The sequence below is a fragment of the Pristiophorus japonicus genome, chromosome 15, assembly GCF_044704955.1.
Source record: "Pristiophorus japonicus isolate sPriJap1 chromosome 15, sPriJap1.hap1, whole genome shotgun sequence".
Lineage (NCBI taxonomy): Eukaryota > Metazoa > Chordata > Chondrichthyes > Pristiophoridae > Pristiophorus > Pristiophorus japonicus.
The window spans coordinates 178,267,299-178,290,847 of NC_091991.1; the positions used below are offsets into that span (position 1 = coordinate 178,267,299).

The following is a 23,549-nucleotide window of genomic DNA, read 5'->3' on the forward strand; positions in this document are numbered from 1 at the left end:
AAGAAATATTTTGTTTCTGTCTTCACGGTAGAAGACACTAAAAGCATCCCAATAATAGAAAATCAGGGGGCAAAAGGGAGGGAGGAAATTAAAACAATCATTATCACTAGAGGAAAAGTAGTGGGCAAACTAATGGGACTAAGGGCTGACAGGTCCCATGGAACTGATGGCCTGCGTCCTAGGGTCTTAAAAGAACTGGCTCCTGAGATAATGGATGCATTAGTTGTAATCTTCCAAAATTCCCTAGATTCTGGAAAGGTCCCAATGGCTTGGAAAACCGCAAATGTAATGTCCCTATTCAAGAAAGGAGGGAGACAAATAGTAGGAAATTATAGGCCAGCTAGCCTAACATCTGTCGTTTGGGATAATGTTGGAATCCATTATTAAGGAAGTAGTAGCAGGGCATTTAGAAAATCATAATAGTCAATCAGAATCAACATGGTTTTGTGAAAGGGAAGTCATGTTTGACAAATTTAGTTCTTTGAGGATGTAATGAGCAGAGTGGATAAAGGGGAACCAGTAGATGTAGTGTATTGGGATTTCCAAAAGGCATTCGATAAGGTGCCACATAAAAGGTTACTGCACAAGATGAGCGCTCACAGGGTTAGGGGTAATATGTTAGCATGAATAGAGGATTGGGTAACTAACAGAAAACAGAGTCGGGATAAATGGGTCATTTTCAGGTTGGCAAACTGTAAATACTGATGTGCCAATGACTTGGATGAAGGGACCGAGTGTATTGTAGCCAAATTTGCTGACTATACAAAGATAGGTGGGAAAGCAAGTTGTGAGGAGCTCAAGAGTCTGCAAAGGGATATAGATAGGTGAAGTGAGTGGGCAAAAATTTGGCAGATGGAGTATAATGTGGCAAAATGTGAGGTTATCCACTTTGGTAGGAAGAATAGAAAAGCAAAATATTTAAATGGAGAGAGACTTCAGAATGCTGCGGTACAGAGGGATCTGGGTGTTCTCGTACATGAAACACAAAAAGTTAGTATGCAGGTACAGCAAGTGATCAGGAAGGCATATGGAATGTTGGCTTTTATTGCAAGGGGACTGGAGTATAAAAGTAGAGAAATCCTGCTACATCTGTACAGGGCGTTGGTGAGATCACATCTAGAGTACTGCGTACAGTTTTGGTCTCCTTTATTTAAGGAGGGATATACTTGCGTTGGAGGCAGTTCAGAGAAGGTTCACTAGGTTGATTCCTGGGATGAAGGGGTTGTCTTATGAGGAAAGGTTGGGTCGGTACTCATTGGAGTTTAGAAGAATGAGAGATGATCTTATTGAAACATACAAGATTCTGAGGGGGCTTGACAGGGTATATGCTGAGGATGTTTCCCCTCGTGGGGGAATCTAGAACTGGGGGCATAGTTTCAGAATAAGGGGTCGCCCATTTAAGATGGAGATGAGGAATTTTTTCTCTGAGGGTTGTGAATTCTCTACCCTAGAGAGATGTGGAGGCTGAGTCATTGAATATATTCAAGGCTGAGAGACAGATTCTTGAACTACAGGGGAGTCGAGGATTATGGGGAACAGGCAGGAAAGTAGAGTTGAGGCCAAGATCAGATCAGCCGTGATTTTATTGAATGGCGGAGCAGGCTCAAGGGGAGGCCCATGGCCTACTCCTGCTCCGTTCTCCTTCACTTGCAAATAATGCTTAATTCAGTGCTCCTTTCTCCACCTCACTAATGTCTTGCTTGAGGTGCCAGTGGCCAGGCTGGTGCTGGGTCCTGGGGAAGTGCTTGATGCAACTTGCAGTGCAATATAAGAGACTATGATGCCACTGTATCTTGGTCACTCTTGTTGGGAATCTACTAATAGGGCTATATCATCCCTAAAATGTTGTCACCTTCGTCTAAGTCCATTGTTCCTATTCTGTTCCTCTGTATTATCGGGTCTGCTGAACCCTGGTCAAAATGGCAGTGCATGGACCTCAAATACAAGGTGTATGAAGTAACGGGGCATTAGCTCTAACATTTTCAGGTAAGAAGGCTGTAACTAGTGGGGTGCTGCAAGAGTCAGTGCTTGGGCCTCATCTATTCACAATCTATATCAATGACTTAGATGAAGGGACCAAGTGTAATGTATCAAAGTTTGCTAACGATACAAAGCTCGGTGAGAAATTAAGTTGTGAGGAGGACACAACGAGCCTATTGAGGGATGTAGACGGGTTAAATGAGTGGGCAATAAGGTGGCAGATGGAGTATAATGTGGGGAGATGTTAGGTTATTCACTTTGGCAGGAAGAATTGAATAAGAATATTTTTTAAATGGTGAGAAACGATTAAATGTTGGTGTTCAGAAAGATTTAGCTGTCCTCGTTCAAGAAACATAAAGTTAGCAAGCAGATACTGCAAGCAATTCGGCATGTTGGTCTTGCAAGGGGGTTGGAGTACAAGAGTAAGGAAGCCTTGCTACAATTGTACAGGGTTTTGGGGAGACCACACCTGGAGTACTGTGTCCAGTTTTGGTCGTCTTATCAAAGGAAGGTTATACTTGCCTTAGAGGCATGCAATAAAGGTTCAATAGATTGATTCCTGGGCTGAGGAGAGATTGAGTAGATTGGGCATGTACTTTCTGCAGTTTAGAAGAATGAGAAGTGATCGCATTGAGACATGCAAGATTATGAGGGGGATTGACGGGGTAGTTGCTGAGAGGCGGTTGTCCCCAGCTGGAGAATCTTGAACTTGGGGGCATAGTCTCAGGATAAGGGGTTGGCCATTTAAAACTGAAATGAGGAGGAATTTCTTCACTTGGTGGGTTGTGAAGCTTTGGAATTCTCTACTCCAAAGGGTTGTGAGTGCTGAATCAATAAGTATACTAAAGGCTGAGATAGATCCATTTTTAAACTCTAGGGGAATCAAGGGATATGGAGAACCTGGAGTTGAGATCGAATATCAGCCAATATCTTATTGAATGGCGGAGCAGGCTTGAGGGTCATATGGCTTGCTTAAATTTTTGATAGGTTTCTGCATCTCACCCAAGTTCCTGGGGAGGGAATAATGAAAACTAAGCATTTCACACATAGGCAGGTAATATTTGATGATAAATTACCCTAAGCCTGTATCACACCAGATAGCAACCAACTCATGTCTTTTCTACGGAGTGGTTTGAATCCATGATCCCACAGGGTGAACTCCCAATGTCAAATGTCTCCAGGAGAGATGGGAAGTGGCAGTTGTACATTCCTTATAGGAGGGGAAATATGAGAGCAAATCACCTGCAAGCAGGGGCCCAGGAAAATCAGAAGGGCAGTTATCCTGCAGCAGCTCTTTACCATCGCCCAAGAGTGTACTCAGAACACTGAAAGGATTCTAAAGCAGTGTGCCTGCTCTCTTGGTACTGCAAGTATATCTCCAGGATCAAAGAAATGGTAGTAAAAAAGAAAGAATCATAATAATCTAGCGTTTACTCGAGCACAAATCAGCTACACTGGCATAGTAAAACTGCTAGCCCTGTTCGGCGAGTCGGGAGGCCCTGTGAGTTCGGGAGAGCAGGAGAGTCCGAGGTCCGGGAGAGCGGGAGTCCCTGGGAGTCTGGGAGTCCGAGGAGCAGGAGGGTCGGAGGTAGGTGAGGAATTCACTTCTGTCGAGGATCTTACAGCCCTTCGGGCAGGTAAGTGGTTGGTTGGCTGTTTGATTGGTAAGTATCTCTCTTTTTCTCTTTAATTAGATAAGTCTTTAATTAGGGCAGTTCAGTCCCGTGGAGTGCACATCCTGCGGCATATGGGAAGTCCTGGACACTTTGCGTGGCCTAGACAACCATGTGTGCAGGAGGTGTGTCCAGCTTCAACTACTTGAGCTCCGTGTTTTGGAGCTTGAGCGGCAGCTGGAGTCAATACAGTATATCCGCGAGGCTGTGAGCTATGTGAATAACACGTTTCAGGAGGTGGTCACCTTGCAGCTTAAAAGTGTGCAGGCAGAGGGGAAGTGGGTGACTACTAGACGAAATAAGAACACTAGGCAGGTAGTGCACGAGTCCCCCCGTGAGTCCATCTCGCTTTCAAACCGATATTCACTTCTAAGTATCGGCGCGGGCGATGGTGCCTCTGGGGAGTGCAGCCAGAGCCAATTCCAAGGCACCACAAGTGGCTCAGCTGCACAGGGGAGAGAGACGAAGAATAAAGGAGCTCTAGTGATAGGGGATTCTATAGTTAGGGGAACAGAGAGGTGTTTCTGTGGCTGCAGACGTGACTCCAGGGTGGTCTGGTGCCAGGGTCAAGGATGTCACAGAGCGGACACAGGGCATTCTGGGGGGAGAGGGTGAACAGCTAGAGGTCGTGGTCCATATCTGGACCAACGACATAGGTAGAAAGAGGAATGAGGTCCTACTGGCAGAATTTAGGGAGCTAGGAAGAAAATTAAAGGGTAGGACCTCAAAGGTAGTAATCTCCGGGTTACTACCGGTGCCATGTGCTAATGAGTACAAGAACAGAAAGACAGAGAGGATGAACACGTGGCTGGAGAGTTGGTGTAGGAGGGAAGGCTTTAAATGCTTGAGGCATTGGGACCGCTTCTGGGGGAGATAGGACCTGTACAAATCGGATGGGTTGCACCTCAACAGTGCCGGGACCAATATCCTCGCGGGGAGTTTTGATTGTGCTGTTGGGAGAGTTTAAACTGGCTTGGCAGGGGGATGGGAACCTGAGAATAAATTCAACAGGGAAGGAAGTAAAGCAGAAATTGGATAGCAAGAATTTAGAAAGCAAATCTGTAAGACAGAGGAAACAAAGGTTAGTAAGCAGTAATCAAGGAGGACTTACTGTGCTAAATGGTATATGGGCCGATGAGCTAAGAGCACAGGTAGATACTTATAGCCATTACAGAAACATGGCTGAGAGAGGGGCAGGTTTGGTAGATCAATATTCCTGATTACAGGATTTTTAGACAAGACAGAGGGGGGGTAAAAAAGGGGAGGGTCGCAGTATTGATTACAGAAACTATTACAGCGGTGAGGAGGGATGATATGTTAGAGGGATCATCAAATGAGGCCATATGGGTCGAATTGAAAAATAAAAAAGGGGCGATCACACTGCTGTGTGTGTATTATAGACCCCAAACACTGGGAGGGAGATAGAAGACCAAATATGTCGGCAAATTGCTGCGAAGTCCAAAAACCATACGGTAGTAATAGTAGTAGGGTAGTTAAAATCCCCTAATATTGATTGAGACAAATATAGTGTGAAGGGTATAGAGGGTGCGGCATTCTTAAAATACTTTCGAGAACTTTTTTAGTCAGTATGTTACAAGCCCAACACGAGAGGGGGCGGTTTTGGATTTAGTTTTGGGGAATGAACCTGGGCAGGTTGAAGGGGTATTCGTGGGAGAGCACTTGGGTACCAGTGACCATAATTCAGTCAGATTCAAGTTGGTTATGGATAAGGACAAGGATAGGCCTGGAATAAAAGTCCTAAATTGGGGAAAAGCTAACTTTGCTAAGTTGAGGAGTGATTTGGCCATAGTGAACTGAAAATAAATACTTGTGGGTAAATCAGTGTCGGAACAGTGGGAGGCATTCAAGGAGGAGATCCGGAAGGCTCAGGCCAAACATGTGCCCTTAAAGAAAAAGGCTGGGAAAAATCATTCTAGAGCCCCTGGATGTCTAGGGACTTACAGGGGAGGATTAAGAAAAAAAGGGAAGCTTATGTCAAATACCGACAGCTAAATACTATAGAATCTTTGGAGGAATATAGAAAGTTAAGAGGCAAAATTAAAAAGGATACTAGGAATGCTAAGAGAGAGCATGAAAGATTCTTGGCTAGTAAAATTAAGGAAAACCCAAAGATGTTCTATAAATATATTAAGAGCAAGAGGGTAACTAAGGAAAGGGTAGGGCCTATTGGAGACCATGAGGCAAATCTTGGTTTGGAGGCGGAAGAAGTTGGTATGGTTCTTAATGAATACTTTGCATCTGTTTTCACAAAGGAAAGGGGCAATGCAGATACTGCTATCGAGGAGGAGTGTGATATTCTGGATGAAATAAACCTAGTGAGAGAGGAAGTATTAAGGGGTTTAGCAGCTTTAAAAGTAGATAAGTCCCCAGGCCTGGATGAAATGCATCCCAGACTGCTGAGCGAAGTAAAAGAGGAAATAGCAGAGGCCTTGACCATCATTTTCTAGTCCTCTTTGGATCTGGGCATGGTGCCGGAGGATTGGAGGACTGTTAATGTAGTACCCTTGTTTAAAAAGGGAGAAAGGGATAGGCCAAGTAATTACAGGCCTGTCAGTACTGGGTACCTTGCTTTTTGTGGTATATATCAATGATTTAGATTTGAATATAAGAGTATGATTAAGAAGTTTGCAGATGACACTAAAATTGGCTGTGTAGTTGAAAATTAAGAGGAAAGACATGGACTGCAGTAGGATATCAATCTACTGGTCAGGTGGGCAGAGCAGTGGCAAATGGAATTTAATTCAGAGAAGTGTGAGGTGATGCACTTTGGGAGGGCTAATAAGGAAAGGGTATACACCTTAAGCGATAGGCCACTTAAGAGTGTAAATGAACAAAGGGACCTTGGAGTGCATGTCCACAGATCCCTGAAAGTAGCAGGCCAGGTGGTTAAGAAGGCAAACTGAATGCTTGCATTTATTGGCCGAGGCAGAGAATACAAGAGCAGGGAGGTTATGCTTAAATTGTATAATACTCTGGTTAGGCCACAGTTGGAGTACTGCGTGCAGTTCTAGTCGCCGTATTATAGGAAGGACGTGATTGCACTAAAGAGGGCGCAGAGGAGATTTACTAGGATGCTGCCTGGAATGGAGAATCTTAGTTATGAGGACAGATTGGATAGGCTGGGTTTATTCTCATTGGAACAGAGGAGGTTGAGGGGCGACCTCATTGAGGTGTACAAAATTCTGAGGGGCCTGGATATAATGTATAGCAAGGGACTATTCCCATTGGTGGAGGAGTCTATTACACAGAAATTCCGGCCCATCATGTCCGTGCCGGCCGACAAAGAGCCGCACGGCCCTTGGTCACCAGCCCTAAAGCTTACATATAAATCAATGAGCAATGACGGAAAGGCACAGAGCACCCAGCACAACCAATCCGCCTCAACACAACTGCGACACCCCTTATACTAAAACATTCTACACTCCACCCCAACTGGAGCCATGTGATCTCCTCGGAGAGGCAAAAACCAGATTAAAACCCAGGCCAATTTAGGGAGGAAAAAAATCTGGGAAAATTCCTCTCCGACCCATCCAGGAGATCACCCTGGCCGTATTCTATTCCCTGCAGTACTTACTATTTTATCTGCTCCGTCCAACAAAAGGTCATCGAGTCTAATCCCAATTACCAGCTCTCGGTCCATAATCCTGCTGGCTGCTGCATTTTAAGTGCCCATACAACCATCTCTTACAAGTGGTGAAGGTTTTTGCATCCACCACTCTTCCAGGCAGTGAGTTCCAGATCCCCACAACCCTCTGCGTAAAGAAGCCCCTCTCAAATCCCCTCTAAACCTTCCACCAACCACCTTAAAACTATGCCCCTTCGTCATCGACCCCTCCACTAATGGAAATAGACCCTTTGCTTCCTACCTCCCAAGCCAATTTTGGATCCAACTTGACACTTTGCCCTGCATCCCATGGGCTTTAACCTTCATAACCAGTCTACCATGTGGGACCTTATCAAAAGCCTTGCTAAAGTCCATATATACTACATCGTACGCACTACCCTCATCGCCCCTCTTGGTTACCTCCTCAAAAAATTCAATCAGGTTAGTCAGACATGATCTTCCCTTAACAAATCCGTGCTGACTGTCCCTAATTAATCCTTGCCTTTCCAAATGCAGATTTATCCTGTCAAGATTTTTTCCAATAATTTTCCCACCACGGAGGTCAGGCTGACAGGCCTGTAATTACTCGGCCTATCCCTTTCTCCCTTCTTAAACAAGGGTACTACATTAGAAGTCCTCCAATCTTCCAGCACCATGCCCAGATCCAAAGAGGGGATATAGTTTTAAGGTGGTTGGTGGAAGGTTCAGAGGGGATTTGATGGGGGGCTTCTTCACGCAGAGGGTTGTGGGGGTCTGGAACACTGTCTGGAAGGGTGGTGGATGCAGAAATCCTCACCACATTTAAAAGGTGCTTGGATGGGCACCTGAAGTGCCGTAATTTGCAGGGCTACAGACCTAGAGCTGGTTATTGGGATTAGACTGGATAACCTCTTGTTAGCTGGCACAGATATGCTGGTAAGTACTGCAGGGAATCGAATACAGCCAGGGTGGTCTCCTGGACTAGTTTCGGTCACCTGGATGGGTCGGAGAGGAATTTTCCCTAGATTTTTTTCTCCCTAAATTGGCCTGGGTTTTTATTTGGTTTTTGCCTCTCCCAGGAGATCACATGGCTCCGGTTGGGGTGGAGTGTAGAATGTTTCAGTGTAGGAGGTGTTGTAGTTGTGTGGGGCGGGCTGGGTGCTCTTTACCTTTTCGCCATTGTTCATTGTTTATATGTAACCTTCAGGGCTGCTGACCGAGGGCCGTGCGACTGTTTATCGGCCGGCGTGGATACGATAGGCTGAAATGGCCTCCTTCTGCGCTGTAAATTTCTATGTTTCTAAATGTATTTTTACTGTGTTGTTCCACTGTACAATTGCATTGCAGGGTGGATTTCTGTGTAACACGGTCTTGTACAGAAAGGAACAATGTACTGTAATGGCTCACATAATCAAGGACATTGCTGATCACACTTGTAGTAACGGTGCTTTCACAGAAAATGATAAGATTATCTGTCATAAATTTCCTACCGTAGCAAATTTCTGAGCACTGTTGAGGGTGTTGTCCGCACACATCTGAGCACTTGATGCATTTGCGCAGCAGTTTGTCCCAATAAAATCCGGCAGTGTCATTGCAACTCCAAATCTCTGTGATAAAGAGACAATCGCAATGGTTAGAATCAAACTATTTAATTGCCTGTGAAAGACAAACAAGTCAATTCAACATTTAATTTCCATATGGTGCATTCACTCGTATAAACATAGAATAAATTGAAAAAAATGAAGGGGAAGACTAGGGAGAGATTTTTGGTCTTCATCACCTAGGCAGTGGTCTAGTGGAGTGAATCACTGCCCAATTTTCATCCCATTGATTTCAATGGAATAAAAATCAGGTGGGTTCGACAATAGGCGGGTGGCCTGCTCGACTAGATTACCACGCAATCAACAACTCATAGTTATCAGGTTAGGCTCAGGGAACTGGGCCTGTAATTAGTTGTTTCAGTGTCCTGGAGCTTGTTTGTTTGCTTTTGGGGGTTGGAGAGGAACTTCTGAGAGTTTTTTCCTAAATTGGCCTGTCTCTTTTTTTTCTCTCTTTGCCTCTCAAGTGCTTGTGTGACTAGGGATGAAGTGGATTGGGTTACATAAGAACATAAGAATTAGTAACAGGAGTAGGCCATCTAGCCCCTCGAGCCTGCTCCACCATTCAAAAAGATCATGGCTGATCTGGCTGTGGACTCAGCTCCACTTACCCGCCCACTCCCCATAACCCTTAATTCCCTTATTGGTTAAAAATCTATCTATCTGTGATTTGAATACATTCAATGAGCTAGCCTCAACTGCTTCCTTGGGCAGAGAATTCCACAGATTCACAATCCTCTGGGAGAAGAAATTCCTTCTCAACTTGGTTTTAAATTGGCTCCCCTGTATTTTGAGGCTATGCCCCCTAGTTCTAGTCTTCCCGACCAGTGGAAGCAACCTCTCTGCCTCGATCTTGTCTCTCCCTTTCATTATTTTAAATATTTCTATAAGATCACCCCTCATCCTTCTGAACTCCGAGTAAAGACCCAGTCTGCTCAATCTATCATCATAAGGTAACCCTCTCATCTCCGGAATCAGCCTAGTGAATCGTCTCTGTACCCCCTCCAAAGCTAGTATATCCTTCCTTAAGTAAGGTGACCAAAACTGCACGCAGTACTCCAGGTGCGACCTCACCAATACCCTGTACAGTTGCAGCAGGACCTCCCTGCTTTTGTACTCCATCCCTCTTGCAATGAAGGCCAACATTCAATTTGCCTTCCTGATTATCTGCTGAACCTGCAAACTAACTTTTGGGGATTCATGCACAAGGACCCCCAGGTCCCTCTGCACCGCAGCATGTTGTAATTTCTCCCCATTCAAATAATATTTCCTTTTACTGTTTTTTCTTTTCCCCAAGGTGGATGACCTCACATTTTCCGACATTTATTCCATCTGCCAAACCTTAGCCCATTCGCTTAACCTATCTAAATCTCTTTGCAGCCTCTCTCTGTCCTCTACACAACCCGCTTTCCCACTAATCTTTGTGTCATCTGCAAATGTTGTTACACTACACTCTGTCCCCTCTTCCAGGTCATCCATGTATATTGTAAACAGTTGTGGTCCCAGCACCGATCCCTGTGGCACACCGCTAACCACCGATTTCCAACCCGAAAAGGACCCATTTATCCCGACTCTCTGCTTTCTGTTAGCCAGCCAATTCTCGATCCATGCTAATACATTTCCTCTGACTCCACGTACCTTTATCTTCTGCAGTAACCTTTTGTGTGGCACCTTATCGAATGCCTTTTGGAAATCTAAATACACCACATCCATCGGTACACCTCTATCCACCATGCTCGTTATATCCTCAAAGAATTCCAGTAAATTAATTAAACATGATTTCCCCTTCATGAATCCATGTTGCGTCTGCTTGATTGCACTATTCCTATCTAGATGTCCTGCTATTTCTTCCTTAATGATAGCTTCAAGCATTTTCCCCACTACAGATGTTAAACTAACTGGCCTATAGTTACCTGCCTTTTGTCTGCCCCCTTTTTTTTTTAAACAGAGGCGTTACATTAGCTAACATGTAGGCTGCACCACATCTGAATGAACAAGCTGAATGAACCAGTTTTATTTCTTCCTGTTCTTTTTATATATATCTGTTGTTTTTTTAATAACTTGGTCTTACTGATTGAAAGGGTAAACAGTTTGTAAAGATTCTACCATTTTTGAGTTGTAAATGTATCAGTGTGGCGATGAACATGACCAAAAATTTGAACTGAAGCTTGCTGGCACTGGCTTTGTTTGATACTGAAGCAAGGAATATTTAGTCTGGTCTGTAACTTCAAACAAAGATGCAAATTTTCACAGAGCTTTGATTAAAAATGGTTCCATGTGCTTAAAGACTGCAGAAACAGGTAGTGAAAGAGTACAAACCACAGTAGGACTTGCATACGCTATGCCAGTTTAGCCTGCAATTCATACATTTGGCACATTTTCGCAGGAGGTCGTCCCAAAATTCATTATCAGAACAGCTGCTCATATTCTCTCAACAAGAGGACGGCGGGGTCTTTAAAATAATTAAAAAATAAATCTTTAATGTTAATAGTAATGTCCTTATTAAAGAAAATAAGTTACATTGATAGAGCACCTTTAGTGCACTTGTCAACAGAAGCAGACATTGATGCGGAGATTTAACACCACCGCCAGTGCGGCCTTTGGCCGCCTGAGGAAAAGTGTGTTCGAAGACCAGGCCCTCAAATCTACCACCAAGCTCATGGTCTACAGGGCTGTAGTAATACCCGGCCTACTGTATGGATCAGAGGAATGGACGATGTACAGAAGACACCTCAAGTCGCTGGAGATATATCACCAACGATGTTGCCGCAAGATCCTGCAAAACCCCTGGGAGGACAGGCACACCAACATTAGTGTCTTCGTCCAGCTAACATCCCCAGCATTGAAGCACTGACTACATTCAATCAGCTTCGCTGGGCAGGCCACATGGTTCACATGCCAGACACGCGACTCCCTAAGCAAATGCTCTATGTGGAGCTCTTTCATGGCAAACGAGCCAAAGGTGGGCAGCGGAAACATCACAAGGACACCCTCAAAGCCTCCCTGGTAAAGTGCAACATCACCTCTGACACCTGGGAGTCCCTGGCCGAAGACCGCCCAAGGTGGAGAAAGTGCATCCGGGAGGGCATTGAGCTCTTCAACGGTGAGAGTGTGAAGAGGTCAGTGCAGGCAGCGGAAGGAGTGTGTGGCAAACCAGCCCCAACCCTTCCCTCAGCGAATGTCTGTCCCACCTGTGACAGAGTCTGTGGCTCTCGTATTGGACTGTTCAGCCACCAAAGAACTCACTTCAGCAGTGGAAGCAAGTCTTTCTCGATTCCAAGGGACTGCCTATGATGGTAAGTGTCCTCAAGACATCCCAAATCGCTGCACAGCCAATTAATTGCTAAGTGTTTTGCAGGAAAATTCAGCAGGCGCACAGCAAGGTCCCACAAACAGGAATGAGATGGATGGCCAGTTTATCTGTTCCTTGGTGGTGTTGGTTGATGGACGAATGTTGGCAGTTAGTGTTCGATTATTTGATTTATTTTTAGGAAATTATGGTGTATAGATAAAGGGAATGCAATGGATTCTCAGATGGTTTCTGATAAGGTGCCACTTAAGAGACTTGGTTACAGAAATTACACCATATAAGGGAATGTACCTATTATTGGAAAATGGTTGTGGGGATAAAAATAAAGGAGTTAAGAGTAAATGTTTGTTTATGGATTGACAGGATGAAGGTAATGTAGCTCCTCGCACAGATCCTGGGGCAACTTTTGTTTTCTAGTTTATATAAATGATCTGGACACAGGCACAAGAGGAATTATATTGAAATTTGTTGATATCAAGTTTGGGCGCATTACAAGCATTGACTAAAAATGCAGAAGATTACAGTAGGACACAGATGGGTTGGCAGAGTGGGAGGATATGTGGCAAATGCAGGGAAATGTGAAATAGTACATTTTGGAATAAAAAATTATTGCATAATTTAAAAGGAAATTTAATCAACATTTGGAAGGGAATATGTAAAAGAATACGGGGAAAGGGCAGGGAAATTGAATTGTAGTAGATGACTCCAGGTGAAGAGCTAGCATATGCACGAAGGGCTAAATTACATCCTTTTGTGCTTTAATTTTTATAGTTTAATTCTGATATCATTTTTGAATGTGGAATATTTAACCACAAAACAAATGCCAAATTCAACAAGCAGCCTACATAATATATATTTTGAACATATGTTAGGTGAAAATAATAGGTTACAACCAGAGACGAGGAAAGCTGTCTCATCAATTTTACCCTGCTGGAGATTCAGAACACTGAACACTACAAGTTTATCATCCAATGTGAAATGGTTTCGACTTTGGCCTGATGATACATTCTGCAAGGCCCAAAGTTGCTGAAAGACCCTTGCAGGCAGCCAACTTGAGGTGTTGCTCTGGTTGGCATCTCGTACGGAACTCGAGCCGAGATCTTGCGCTCGGGTGAAATCCCAAGTGGGAGTGTGGCTGATTAATTTGGATCTGCCCGACGGGAACGAGGCTGACCCTAGCGTGTGTGTTAATATTTTATTGGATTGATGCAGATTTTGTGTAACGGACATCAACAATGCTGCTTTCTTTCATTTCATTTTGGTCTTTGAGCATTTGGATTGGATTCAAATGTGTATTGATTTAACTTGGCAAGCTTGACAATGCTTTCATGTAATTAGCACCATTGCGTAACCATGTTTTTATCTTGCAGATCTCCATTCAGCTGATCAGCCACTGTAAATCTTGAATTTTATCCTTTATCTCAAAACATGTTCCACTCTCAAGACATGCATTTTCCACTAACTTAGACATATTGTCCTAGTCTTTTTGATCCTCTCGCGCCAGTTTTTTTTGCAGATTGGGGGCAGGTAGAGCCATGAAAGTGCTTGGGGATGCACTCTGGCATGTCCCTGCCTTCTATCACCTTTTCCAGAGGCTGGGCTTGGTGGAGTAAATTCCGTCCATCCATAGCTAGATGGGTATAAGCAAAACAGATTGAAACTATGGAAATTTAGCCTCCAACATGTTTCCTGCCATTTGTCCCGTTTGATACTGGATGCCAGGGCTGCCTGTTAGGCCTTGAAGTCCAGCATTCGCAGGTTTGCAGAGGACCTGGGGTCCATATGCATGAAACACAAAAGGTTAGTATGCAGGTACAGCAAGTGATCAGGAAGGCCAATGGAATCTTGGCCTTTATTGCAAAGGGGATGGATATAAAAGCAGGGAAGTAGAAGGAGCTTTACTTTGCATCTAACCGGTGTTATTGCTGACGTGAGTGCCTGATTTTGCAGTGGGTGCCCGAAATGCAAAGTGTTGTATTCACCGCAGTCTCATCATTCATCTTAAGAACATAAGAAATAGGAGCAGGAGTAGGCCATCTGGCCCCTCAAGCCTGCTCCGTGATTTAATCCGTGATTTAATAAGATCAAGCTGATCTGATCCTGGGCTCGGTTCCACTTCCCTGCCCGCTCCCCATAACCCTTCACTCCCTTTATCGCTCAAAAATCTGTATCTCCACCTTAAATATATTCAATGACCCAGCCTCCACAGCTCTCTGGGGCAGAGAATTCCACAGATTTACAACCCTCAGAAGAAATTCTTCCTCATCTCAATTCTAAATGGGCGACACTTATTCTGAAACCATGCCCCCTAGTTCTAGATTCCCCCATGAGGGGAAACATCCTCTCTGAATTTACCTTGTTGAGCCCCCTCAGTATCTTGTATGTTTCAATAAGATCACTTCTCATTCTTCTAAACTCCAATGAGTATAGGCCCAACCTGCTCAACCTTTCTTCATAGATCAACCCCTTCATCTCAGGAATCAACCTAGTGAACCTTCTCTGAACAGCCTCCAATGCAAGTGTATCCCTGCTTAAATACAGAGACCAAAACTGTACATAGTATTCCAGGTGTGGCCTCACCAATACCCTGTACAGTTGTAGCAGGACTTCTCTGCTTTTATACTCCATCCCCTTTGCAATAAAGGCCAACAATCCATTTGCCTTCCTGATTACATGCTGTACCTGCATACTAACTTTTTGTTTTTCATGCACAAGGACCCCCAGGTCCCTCTGTATTACAGCATTTTGTAATCTCTCTCCATTTAAATAATTTGCTTTTTTATTTTTCCTGCTGAAGTGGATAACCTCACACTTTCCCACATTATACTCCATCTGCCAAATGTTTGCCCACTTACTTAGTCTGTCTATATCCCTTTGCAGATTCTTTGTGCCCTCCTCACAACTTACTTTCCCACCCATCTTTGTATCATCAGCAAACTTGGCTACATTACATTCTGTCCCTTCATCCAAGTATTAATACAGATTGTAAATAGTTGAGGCCCCAGCACCGATCCCTGTGGCATCCCACTAGTTACTGTTTGCCAACCGGAAAATTACCCATTTTTCCCGACTCTCTGTTTTCTGTTAGTTAGCCAATCCTCTATCCATGCTAATATATTACCCCCAACCCCGTGAGCTTTTATCTTGTGCAGTAATCTTTTATGTGGCACTTTATCGAATGCCTTCTGGAAATCCAAATACACCACATCCACTGGTTCCCCCTTATCCACCCTGCTCTTTACATCCTCAAAGAACTCCAGTTGATTTGTCAAACATGATTTCCCTTTCATAAAACCATGCTGATTCTGCTTGACTGTGTTATGTTTTTCCAACTGTCCTGCTACTGCTTCCTTAATAATGGACTCCAGCATTTTCCCAACGACAGATGTTAGGCTAACTGGTCTAGTTTCCTGCTTTCTGGCTACCTCCTTTTTTAAATAGGTTACATTTGCGGTTTTCCAATCCGCTAGGATCTCTCCAGAATCCAGGGAATTTTGGTCGATTACAACCGATGCATCCACTATCTCTGTCGACACTTCTTTTAAGACCCTAGAATGCAAGCCATCAGGTCCAGGGGACTTGTCCACCTTTAGTCCCATTATTTTACCAAGTACTTTTTCTTTAGTGATAGTGATTGTCTTAAGTTCCTCCCTCCCTATAGCCCCATGGATTATCCACTATTGGGATAGTTTAGTGTCTTCTACCATGAAGACAGGTACAAAATATTTATTCAAAGTTTCTGCCATTTCCCTGTTTCCCATTATTAATTCCTCTGTCTCATCCTCTCAGGAACCAACATTTACTTTAGCCACTCTTCCTTTTTATGTACTTGTAGAAACTCTTACTATCTCTTTTTATATTTCGTGCTAGTTTACTTTCATAATCTATCTACCCTCTCTATCATTTTTTTAGTCGTTCTTTGCTGGCTTTTAAAATTTTCCCAATCCTCTGGCCTCCCACTAATCATGACCACTTTGTATGCCATTGTTTTCAATTTGATACCATCCTTTACTTACTTAGTTAACAATGAATGATTCTCCCTTCTCTTAAAGTCTTTCCTTTTCTCTGCAATATATTTTTGTTGAGAGTTATGAAATATCTCCTTAAATGTCTGCCACTGCTCATCAACCGTTTTACACTTTAATCATTTTTGATACCTTTTGTAAACACCTTTATTTAGAATCAGGACACTGGTTTGAGATCCGACTTTCTCACCCTCCAACTGAATTTGAAATTCAACCATGCTATGATCACTTTTTCCTAGAGGATCCTTTACTGTGAGATAATTTATTAATCCTGTCTCATTACACAGTACCAGATCTAAGATAGGTTGCGCCCTGGCTGGTTCCGCAACGTACTCTTCAAGGAAACCATCCCGGATACACTCTATGAACTCTTCCTCAAGGCTATTTTGGCCAATTAGATTTGTCCAATCAATATGAAGATTAAAATCGCCCATGCTTATGGCCGTACCTTTCTTACAAGCCTCCATTATTTCTTGATTTATACTCTTTCCAACAGTGTAGCTACTGTTAGGGGGCCTATAGTCTATGCCCACCAGTGACTTTGTCCCCTTATTATCTCTTATCTCCACCCAAACTGATTCTACAACTTGATCTTCTGAGCCAATATCATTTCTCACTCTTGCACTGATCTCATCCTTTATTAACAGAGCTATCCCACCTTCTTTTCCTTTCTGTCTATCCTTCCGAATTGTCAATATTCTGAATATTCAGTTCCCAGCCTTACAAAAACAAAATACTGCAGATGCTGGAATCTGGAATAAAAACAGAAAACACTGGATATCTCAGCAGGTCAGGCAGCATCTGTGGAGAGGAAGCAGAGTTAACATTTCAGTCGATGACCCAGCCTTGATCACCTTGCAACCATATCTCTGTAATGGTTATCAGATCATACCCATTTATACCTATTTGTATCATCAACTCTTGTTACGAATGCTGCGTGCAATCAGATAAAGAGCTTTTGATTTTGTCTTTTTACCATTTTTGCCTTGATTTGCACATAAATTCACGGGAAAAACAGTAACAGTCATTTCACAAGGCCTGGTGTTCTGGCAACGTATGACTAGGCAAGTGTAAATTGTTTGCAAATGTTCTCAACCTTTGCTACTGTCAGTCAACGTGCAACTCAAATCATTCAAAGTATCTCTGCAGCTTTAAAAGACACCAGGATCTCTTTATTCCTTCCACTCCTGTCCTTTCCTCTGCTTCATATGACAACCGTTCACCCAGTTTCTTTATGATTTTGATTAGTTCATTGGGTTGAAATTGAGACTTGTTCAAGACCGTTGGTATTCACAAAACAAAATGGAAAATACAAGACACACTTGGTAAATAAATAAATATTATTTGTGCTTCTTTCAAACTTGTCTCACTTGTTCCTTCGAAGCTCCAAGTATACCATCCTGCAAGTTCTCACTACATTCTGGATTGAGATTAAAGGCTCATTGCACAATCTGCTACTCTGATTCATTCTCCAAGAAATTCAAAATGTGGGACGACTTACCTCTCTCAATCTTGCACTTCCTCCTACAACTTGCACGCTTTTGAAACACAAGCTTTGCATAACCTAATCATTACTTCCTGATTTATCTGGTCTCTTATACAACTGACCGTGGCCCTTCATACTGATTTCTCACTAAAATAATTTATTTCTCTGCGGTATCATTTGAATTGTTGATTGTATCAATTTTGCCTTTCAGAGACTTAACTGAAGCTTTGATTAAAACTCATTACATAACAATAAGAATTAGGAACAAGAGTAGGGCATCTAGCCCCTCGAGCCTGCTCCACCACTCAACAAGATCATGGCTGATCTGGCCGTGGACTCAGCTCCACTTACCAGCCCGCTCCCCATAACCCTTAATTTCCTTATTGGTTAAAAATCTATCTATCTGTGACTTGAATACATTCAATGTGCTAGCCTCAACTGCTTCCTTGGGCAGAGAATTCCACAGATTCACAACCCTCTGGGAGAAGAAATTCCTTCTCAACTCGATTTTAAATTGGCTCCTCAGTATTTTGAGGCTGTTCCCCCTAATTCTAGTCTCCCCGACCAGTGGAAACAACCTCTCTGCCTCTATCTTGTCTATCCCTTTCATGATTTTAAATGTTTCTATAAGATCACCCCTCATCCTTCTGAACTCCAACGAGTAAAGACCCAGTCTACTCAATCTATTATCATAAGGTAACCCCCTCATCTCCGGAATCAGCCGAGTGAATCGTCTCTGTACCCCCTCCAAAGCCAGTATATCCTTCCTTATGTAAGGTGACCAAAACTGCACGCAGTACTCCAGGTGCGGCCTCAGCAATACCCTATACAGTTGCAGCAGGACCTCCCTGCTTTTGTACTCCATCCCTCTCGCAATGAAGGCCAACATTCCATTCGCCTTCCTGATTACCTGCTGCACCTGCAAACTAACTTTTGGGGATTCATGCACAAGGACCCCCAGGTCCCTCTGCACCGCAGCATGTTGTAATTTCTCCCCATTCAAATAATATTCCCTTTTACTGTTTTTTTTTCCAAGGTGGATGACCTCACACTTTCCGACATTGTATTCCATCTGCCAAACCTTAGCCCATTCGCTTAACCTATCTAAATCTCTTTGCAGCCTCTGTGTCCTCTACACAACCCGCTTTCCCACTAATCTTTGTGTCATCTGCAAATTTTGTTACACTACACTCTGTCCACTCTTCCAGGTCATCTATGTATATTGTAAACAGTTGTGGTCCCAGCACCGATCCCTGTGGCACACCACTAACCACCGATTTCCAACCCGAAAAGGACCCATTTATCCCGACTCTCTGCTTTCTGTTAGCTAGCCAATTCTCAATCCATGCTAATACATTTCCTCTGGCTCCGCGTATCTTTATCTTCTGCAGTAACCTTTTGTGTGGCACCTTATCGAATGCCTTTTGGAAATCTAAATACACCACATCCATCGGTACACCTCTATCCACCATGCTCGTTATATCCTCAAAGAATTCCAGTAAATTAGTTAAACATGATTTCCCCTTCATGAATCCATGTTGCGTCTGCTTGATTGCACTATTCCTATCTAGATGTCCCGCTATTTCTTCCTTAATGATAGCTTCAAGCATTTTCCCCCACTACAGATGTTAAACTAACCAGCCTATAGTTATCTGCCTTTTGTCTGCTCCCTTTTTTAAACAGAGGCGTTATATTAGCTGCTTTCCAATCCGATGGTACCTCCCCAGAGTCCAGAGAATTTTGGTAGATTATAACGAATGCATCTGCTATAACTTCCGCCATGTCTTTTAATACCCTGGGATGCATTTCATCAGGACCAGGGTACTTGTCTACCTTGAGTCCCATTAGCCTGTCCAGCACTACCCACCTAGTGATAGTGATTATCTCCAAGGTCCTCCCTTCCCACATTCCTGTGACCAGCAATTTTTGGCATGGTTTTTGTGTCTTCCACTGTAAAGACCGACGCAAAATAACTGTTGAAGGTCTCAGTCATTTCCACATTTCCCATTATTAAATCCCCCTTCTCATCTTCTAAGGGACCAACATTTACTTTAGTCACTCTTTTCCGTTTTATATATTGGTAAAAGCTTTTACTATCTGTTTTTGTGTTTTGCACAAGTTTACTTTCGTAATCTATCTTTCCTTTCTTTATTGCTTTCTTAGTCATTCTTTGCTGTCGTTTAAAAATTTTCCCAATCTTCTAGTTTCCCACTAACCTTGGCCACCTTATACGCATTGGTTTTTAATTTGATACTCTCCTTTATTTCCTTGGTTATCCACAGCTGGTTATCCCTTCTCTTACCGCCCTTCTTTTTCACTGGAATATATTTTTGTTGAGCACTATGAAAGAGCTCCTTAAAAATCCTCCACTGTTCCTCAATTGTGCCACCGTTTAATCTGTGTTTCCAGTCTACTTTAGCCAACTCTGCCCTCATCCCACTGTAGTCCCCTTTGTTTAAGCATAGTACGCTCGTTTGAGACACTACTTCCTCACCCTCAATCTGTATTACAAATTCAACCATACTGTGATCACTCATTCCGAGAGGATCTTTTACTAGGAGATCATTTATTGTTCCTGTCTCATTACACAGGACCTGATCTAAGATAGCTTGCTCCCTTGTAGATTTTGTAACATACTGTTCTAAGAAACAATCCCGTATGCATTCTATGAATTCCTCCTCAAGGCTACCCCGTGCGATTTGATTTGACCAATCGATATGTAGGTCATTCATGGCTTCTTGCCAAAGATCTGACAACCTAAACACATTTTTGAAGACTCTATGCACTGCCTGATAGGGTGGTGGATGCCGAGTCAATATTAGCCTTCAAAAGGGAATTGATCAATACTTGAAGGAGAAAAAATTGCAGGGATATGGGGAAAGAGCCAGGGAGTGGGACTAACTGGATTGCTCTTTGAAAGAGCCAGCGCAGACTCGATGGGCTGAATGGCCTCCTTCTGTGCTATAGTATTCTATGATTCTATATGGTAAAATTGGGTACCAAAGAGCTAAATACCTTTTAAGGCCAAATAGAATGAACTGTAAGAATTGGAAAGACACATTGCAACAGGATAAAGAACAGGTTTTGACAAGTGATTTAACTAAAATAACTAAATGTGAATTTGAGAAATCCTATTCCAATTGATCATTCCTCTTCCAATTTTCTCTGATTAAAGGGTTACTGCAAGATTTTAGTGCGAGGGGCCACCGGCTAAATTAGGGAATGTGTGCTTTCCCCTGCCAGGCAAATGACCATCAGTGACCAAGTTGTCTAATCAGGAGAATTTCTACTCCTTGAACTGCATATCAACTACGTCCATCCATTACTAATTAATAAAGAAAGTTCCTAAGCCAATTGGATTTATATTAATGCATTGCCATCAGGAACAGCCAAAATAACAATTTGTAGGAGAATTTATGCCCTGGATTGAGAGCAATCAAAGTCCTAGATGAGCTATCTGCAACTTCTATTTTCTAATCTTAAAAGTGGCAAAAGGAAGGAAAGTGCTGCATATAGTTATGATTGATATAAAAAAAACAAGGAGCAGCAACAGAAGGCTTTGATGAGAATATGATTAGCTAATACATTGTGGGAGCACCATCAGCAGGACTGTAGCAGTAAGAGAAAAAAGCCCATAGCCACTCAGAAAATCTGATGAGTAATAAATGCAGCTTTGCCACTGTTCACATCTCGAACATATTTTTAAAAAGATAAATGGAACAGACAGCTGCTGCTTTCAAACTCCAGTTTAAACGGTTGTCAGCTAGCTGAAGAGAGCATACAAAAAAAAATGACTCATCTAAGGGTTAAATTGTTTTTTTGATGAAAGAGGAAGAATACCTGAAATTGTAGGTTGTCTGAGCCATGTTTTCGTGCAATTTTGTTAATGGGTTATTAATTATGGAGAAAAATATTCATTGCTAAGTGAGAAATTTCATTTCTTATTACAAACTCATGGAGATCGACAAATAGCTTTCCCCTTTACAGGATTGACCTTCAGATTTCAACTGCATTCCTGAACACACTGCACCTCCAGCTGGCACCAGTGGAATCGTTCTGTTGTATAAATAAAAAGTTGTATAAATAAATGTTGTTGTTGTAATAAGGGTTGTAGTGGGCTGTCTGAATGTGCCAGATTGCACAGTGGCAGCAACGGTAACTCCTGTCATTTATTGTTTCAGATGGATAGCTCTTTGTTCGTTCAGCACAGATACGATGGGCCGAATGGCCTCCTTCTGTGCTGTAAATTTCTATGATTCTAAATGCAGGTGGATAGTTGCTCTATATCTGGATTGAACTCTAGCTTGGACACAACACACATGCTTCAGGACTCTTTCCTCTCCTCTTTGTGGTGACCTTCCGAACAGCCACACGAACCTAAGTATGCCCGATAAATTTGATCTCTGAAGCTTACTAGATCTGGGTTGCATTAGTGCTTGGAATGGAGACTTCCTGGGAATTGTAGACTCGATGGCAATTTCAAAATGCCACCTGCCCAGGTTCTGTTTCTTTCTCTCTTCCATATTTCTTTTGGTGGTTAACTCAACCACACTACTTAACTAACAAATCAATGCTTTTATTTCTGGGTTGATTGCACTCTCTCCATGCACTACATCTATTTTCTTTTTAACTGTCACAGATATGAGAAACGTACAATAATATAGGCTACTTAAACGGCACCCGGTATAGCACTTGTATTGACTCAGAACATGTCCCATTGTATTTACACTAGATGATCTATATAATCAATAAAACCTCAAAACAAAGTACTTAAATCCTTATGCGGTGGAACAGGTATATTTAATTAAAACTAAACAAAAAAAAAGTGAAACAGTGTAAATTTGTTTTAAACATAAATATATTTTGTGGAAAGGGAATCCAATAGTTCAAATGGTTTCCTTAGTAAGTGATTAAATACTGTTTTCTTAACATTTTGCTGGAATTACTGACAAGTTTTCTGAACACGTTACACATTCATGTATAGTACTCACATTATCTTGGTCCCAGCTGGCCGTCCTTTGCTGCTTCTCAGTACACATGTCTGTGTGAATCAGAATGTGAAACCTCTTGTTTTAATAAAAGGAAGAACTTCCAGGGACTTTCCCTAGTCATCTTACAGCAAATTTCTAGAGGGATAGAATTGAAAAGTAGAGTTATATTAATCAGTCATTTCACTGCTTTGTAAAGGCCCTGTGATTTTGTAACTTGTTGTAGCACTACCTCTGACAAATACAGAGATAAATTAAGTCTGACCACTGACTAAAAATGCCAGAAATAATTTACTTTGACTTGAGTGAAAAGTATTAAATTTTATTTAAATGAATTAATGAGCTGTGTAAGCTTCTCTCCAAGCCACAGTTTTACCTTCTTTATACTGATATTGAATAAACAGCACAAAGGAAATATAAAATCTGCTTCCCCATAGAAGGGTACACTCAGTACAGAAGCAACAATTTTATACTAATGTCAGCACTCCACCACTGCTGGTGGTGAGCATTAGTGCAAATCTTTTTTGAGTTTTAATTTAAGGAAATTGTGACTTTTATTAACATATCATTTTACAATAGGTTGATTTTTGAATATAGTGGGGACCTAAATGGGTTAATTTGTCTTTTCTGTGTCCTGCTGATCATGTTCCTATATATATGAACAGCTGAGAAAGAATCAAAGAAGCCAGTTTATTTGTTGAAGCAGATTTCTTGTTGTTTGTAAAGTTCAGACCTGTCTACTTTGAGATGATAAGCCATTCTGGCAACGAGCTGATGGAAAGAGAATATCGCTGGATCTGGATCCTTTATAAGAACATTAGAATTAGGAGCAGGAGTAGGCCATTTGGCCCCCCACAAGCCTGCTCCACCATTCAATAAGATCAT

General features: G+C 42.5%; 1 protein-coding gene across 13 annotated transcripts in view; it reads right to left on the minus strand.

Annotated features, from left to right (window-relative positions):
• Nucleotides 1–23,549, minus strand: part of LOC139281277 (tumor necrosis factor receptor superfamily member 13B) — a 99,228-nt gene that overhangs the window by 10,079 nt on the left and 65,600 nt on the right. For all 13 annotated transcript variants that reach the window (XM_070901376.1, XM_070901375.1, XM_070901373.1 and 10 more), the window contains 3 exons: nt 22,668–22,802; nt 11,175–11,307; nt 8,748–8,864 (listed from right to left, as the gene is read on the minus strand). In XM_070901376.1, the coding sequence (XP_070757477.1) occupies nt 8,748–8,864; nt 11,175–11,280 (223 nt within the window). In that variant the 5' untranslated portion in view covers nt 11,281–11,307; nt 22,668–22,802. The remainder of the gene's footprint in view (nt 1–8,747; nt 8,865–11,174; nt 11,308–22,667; nt 22,803–23,549) is intronic.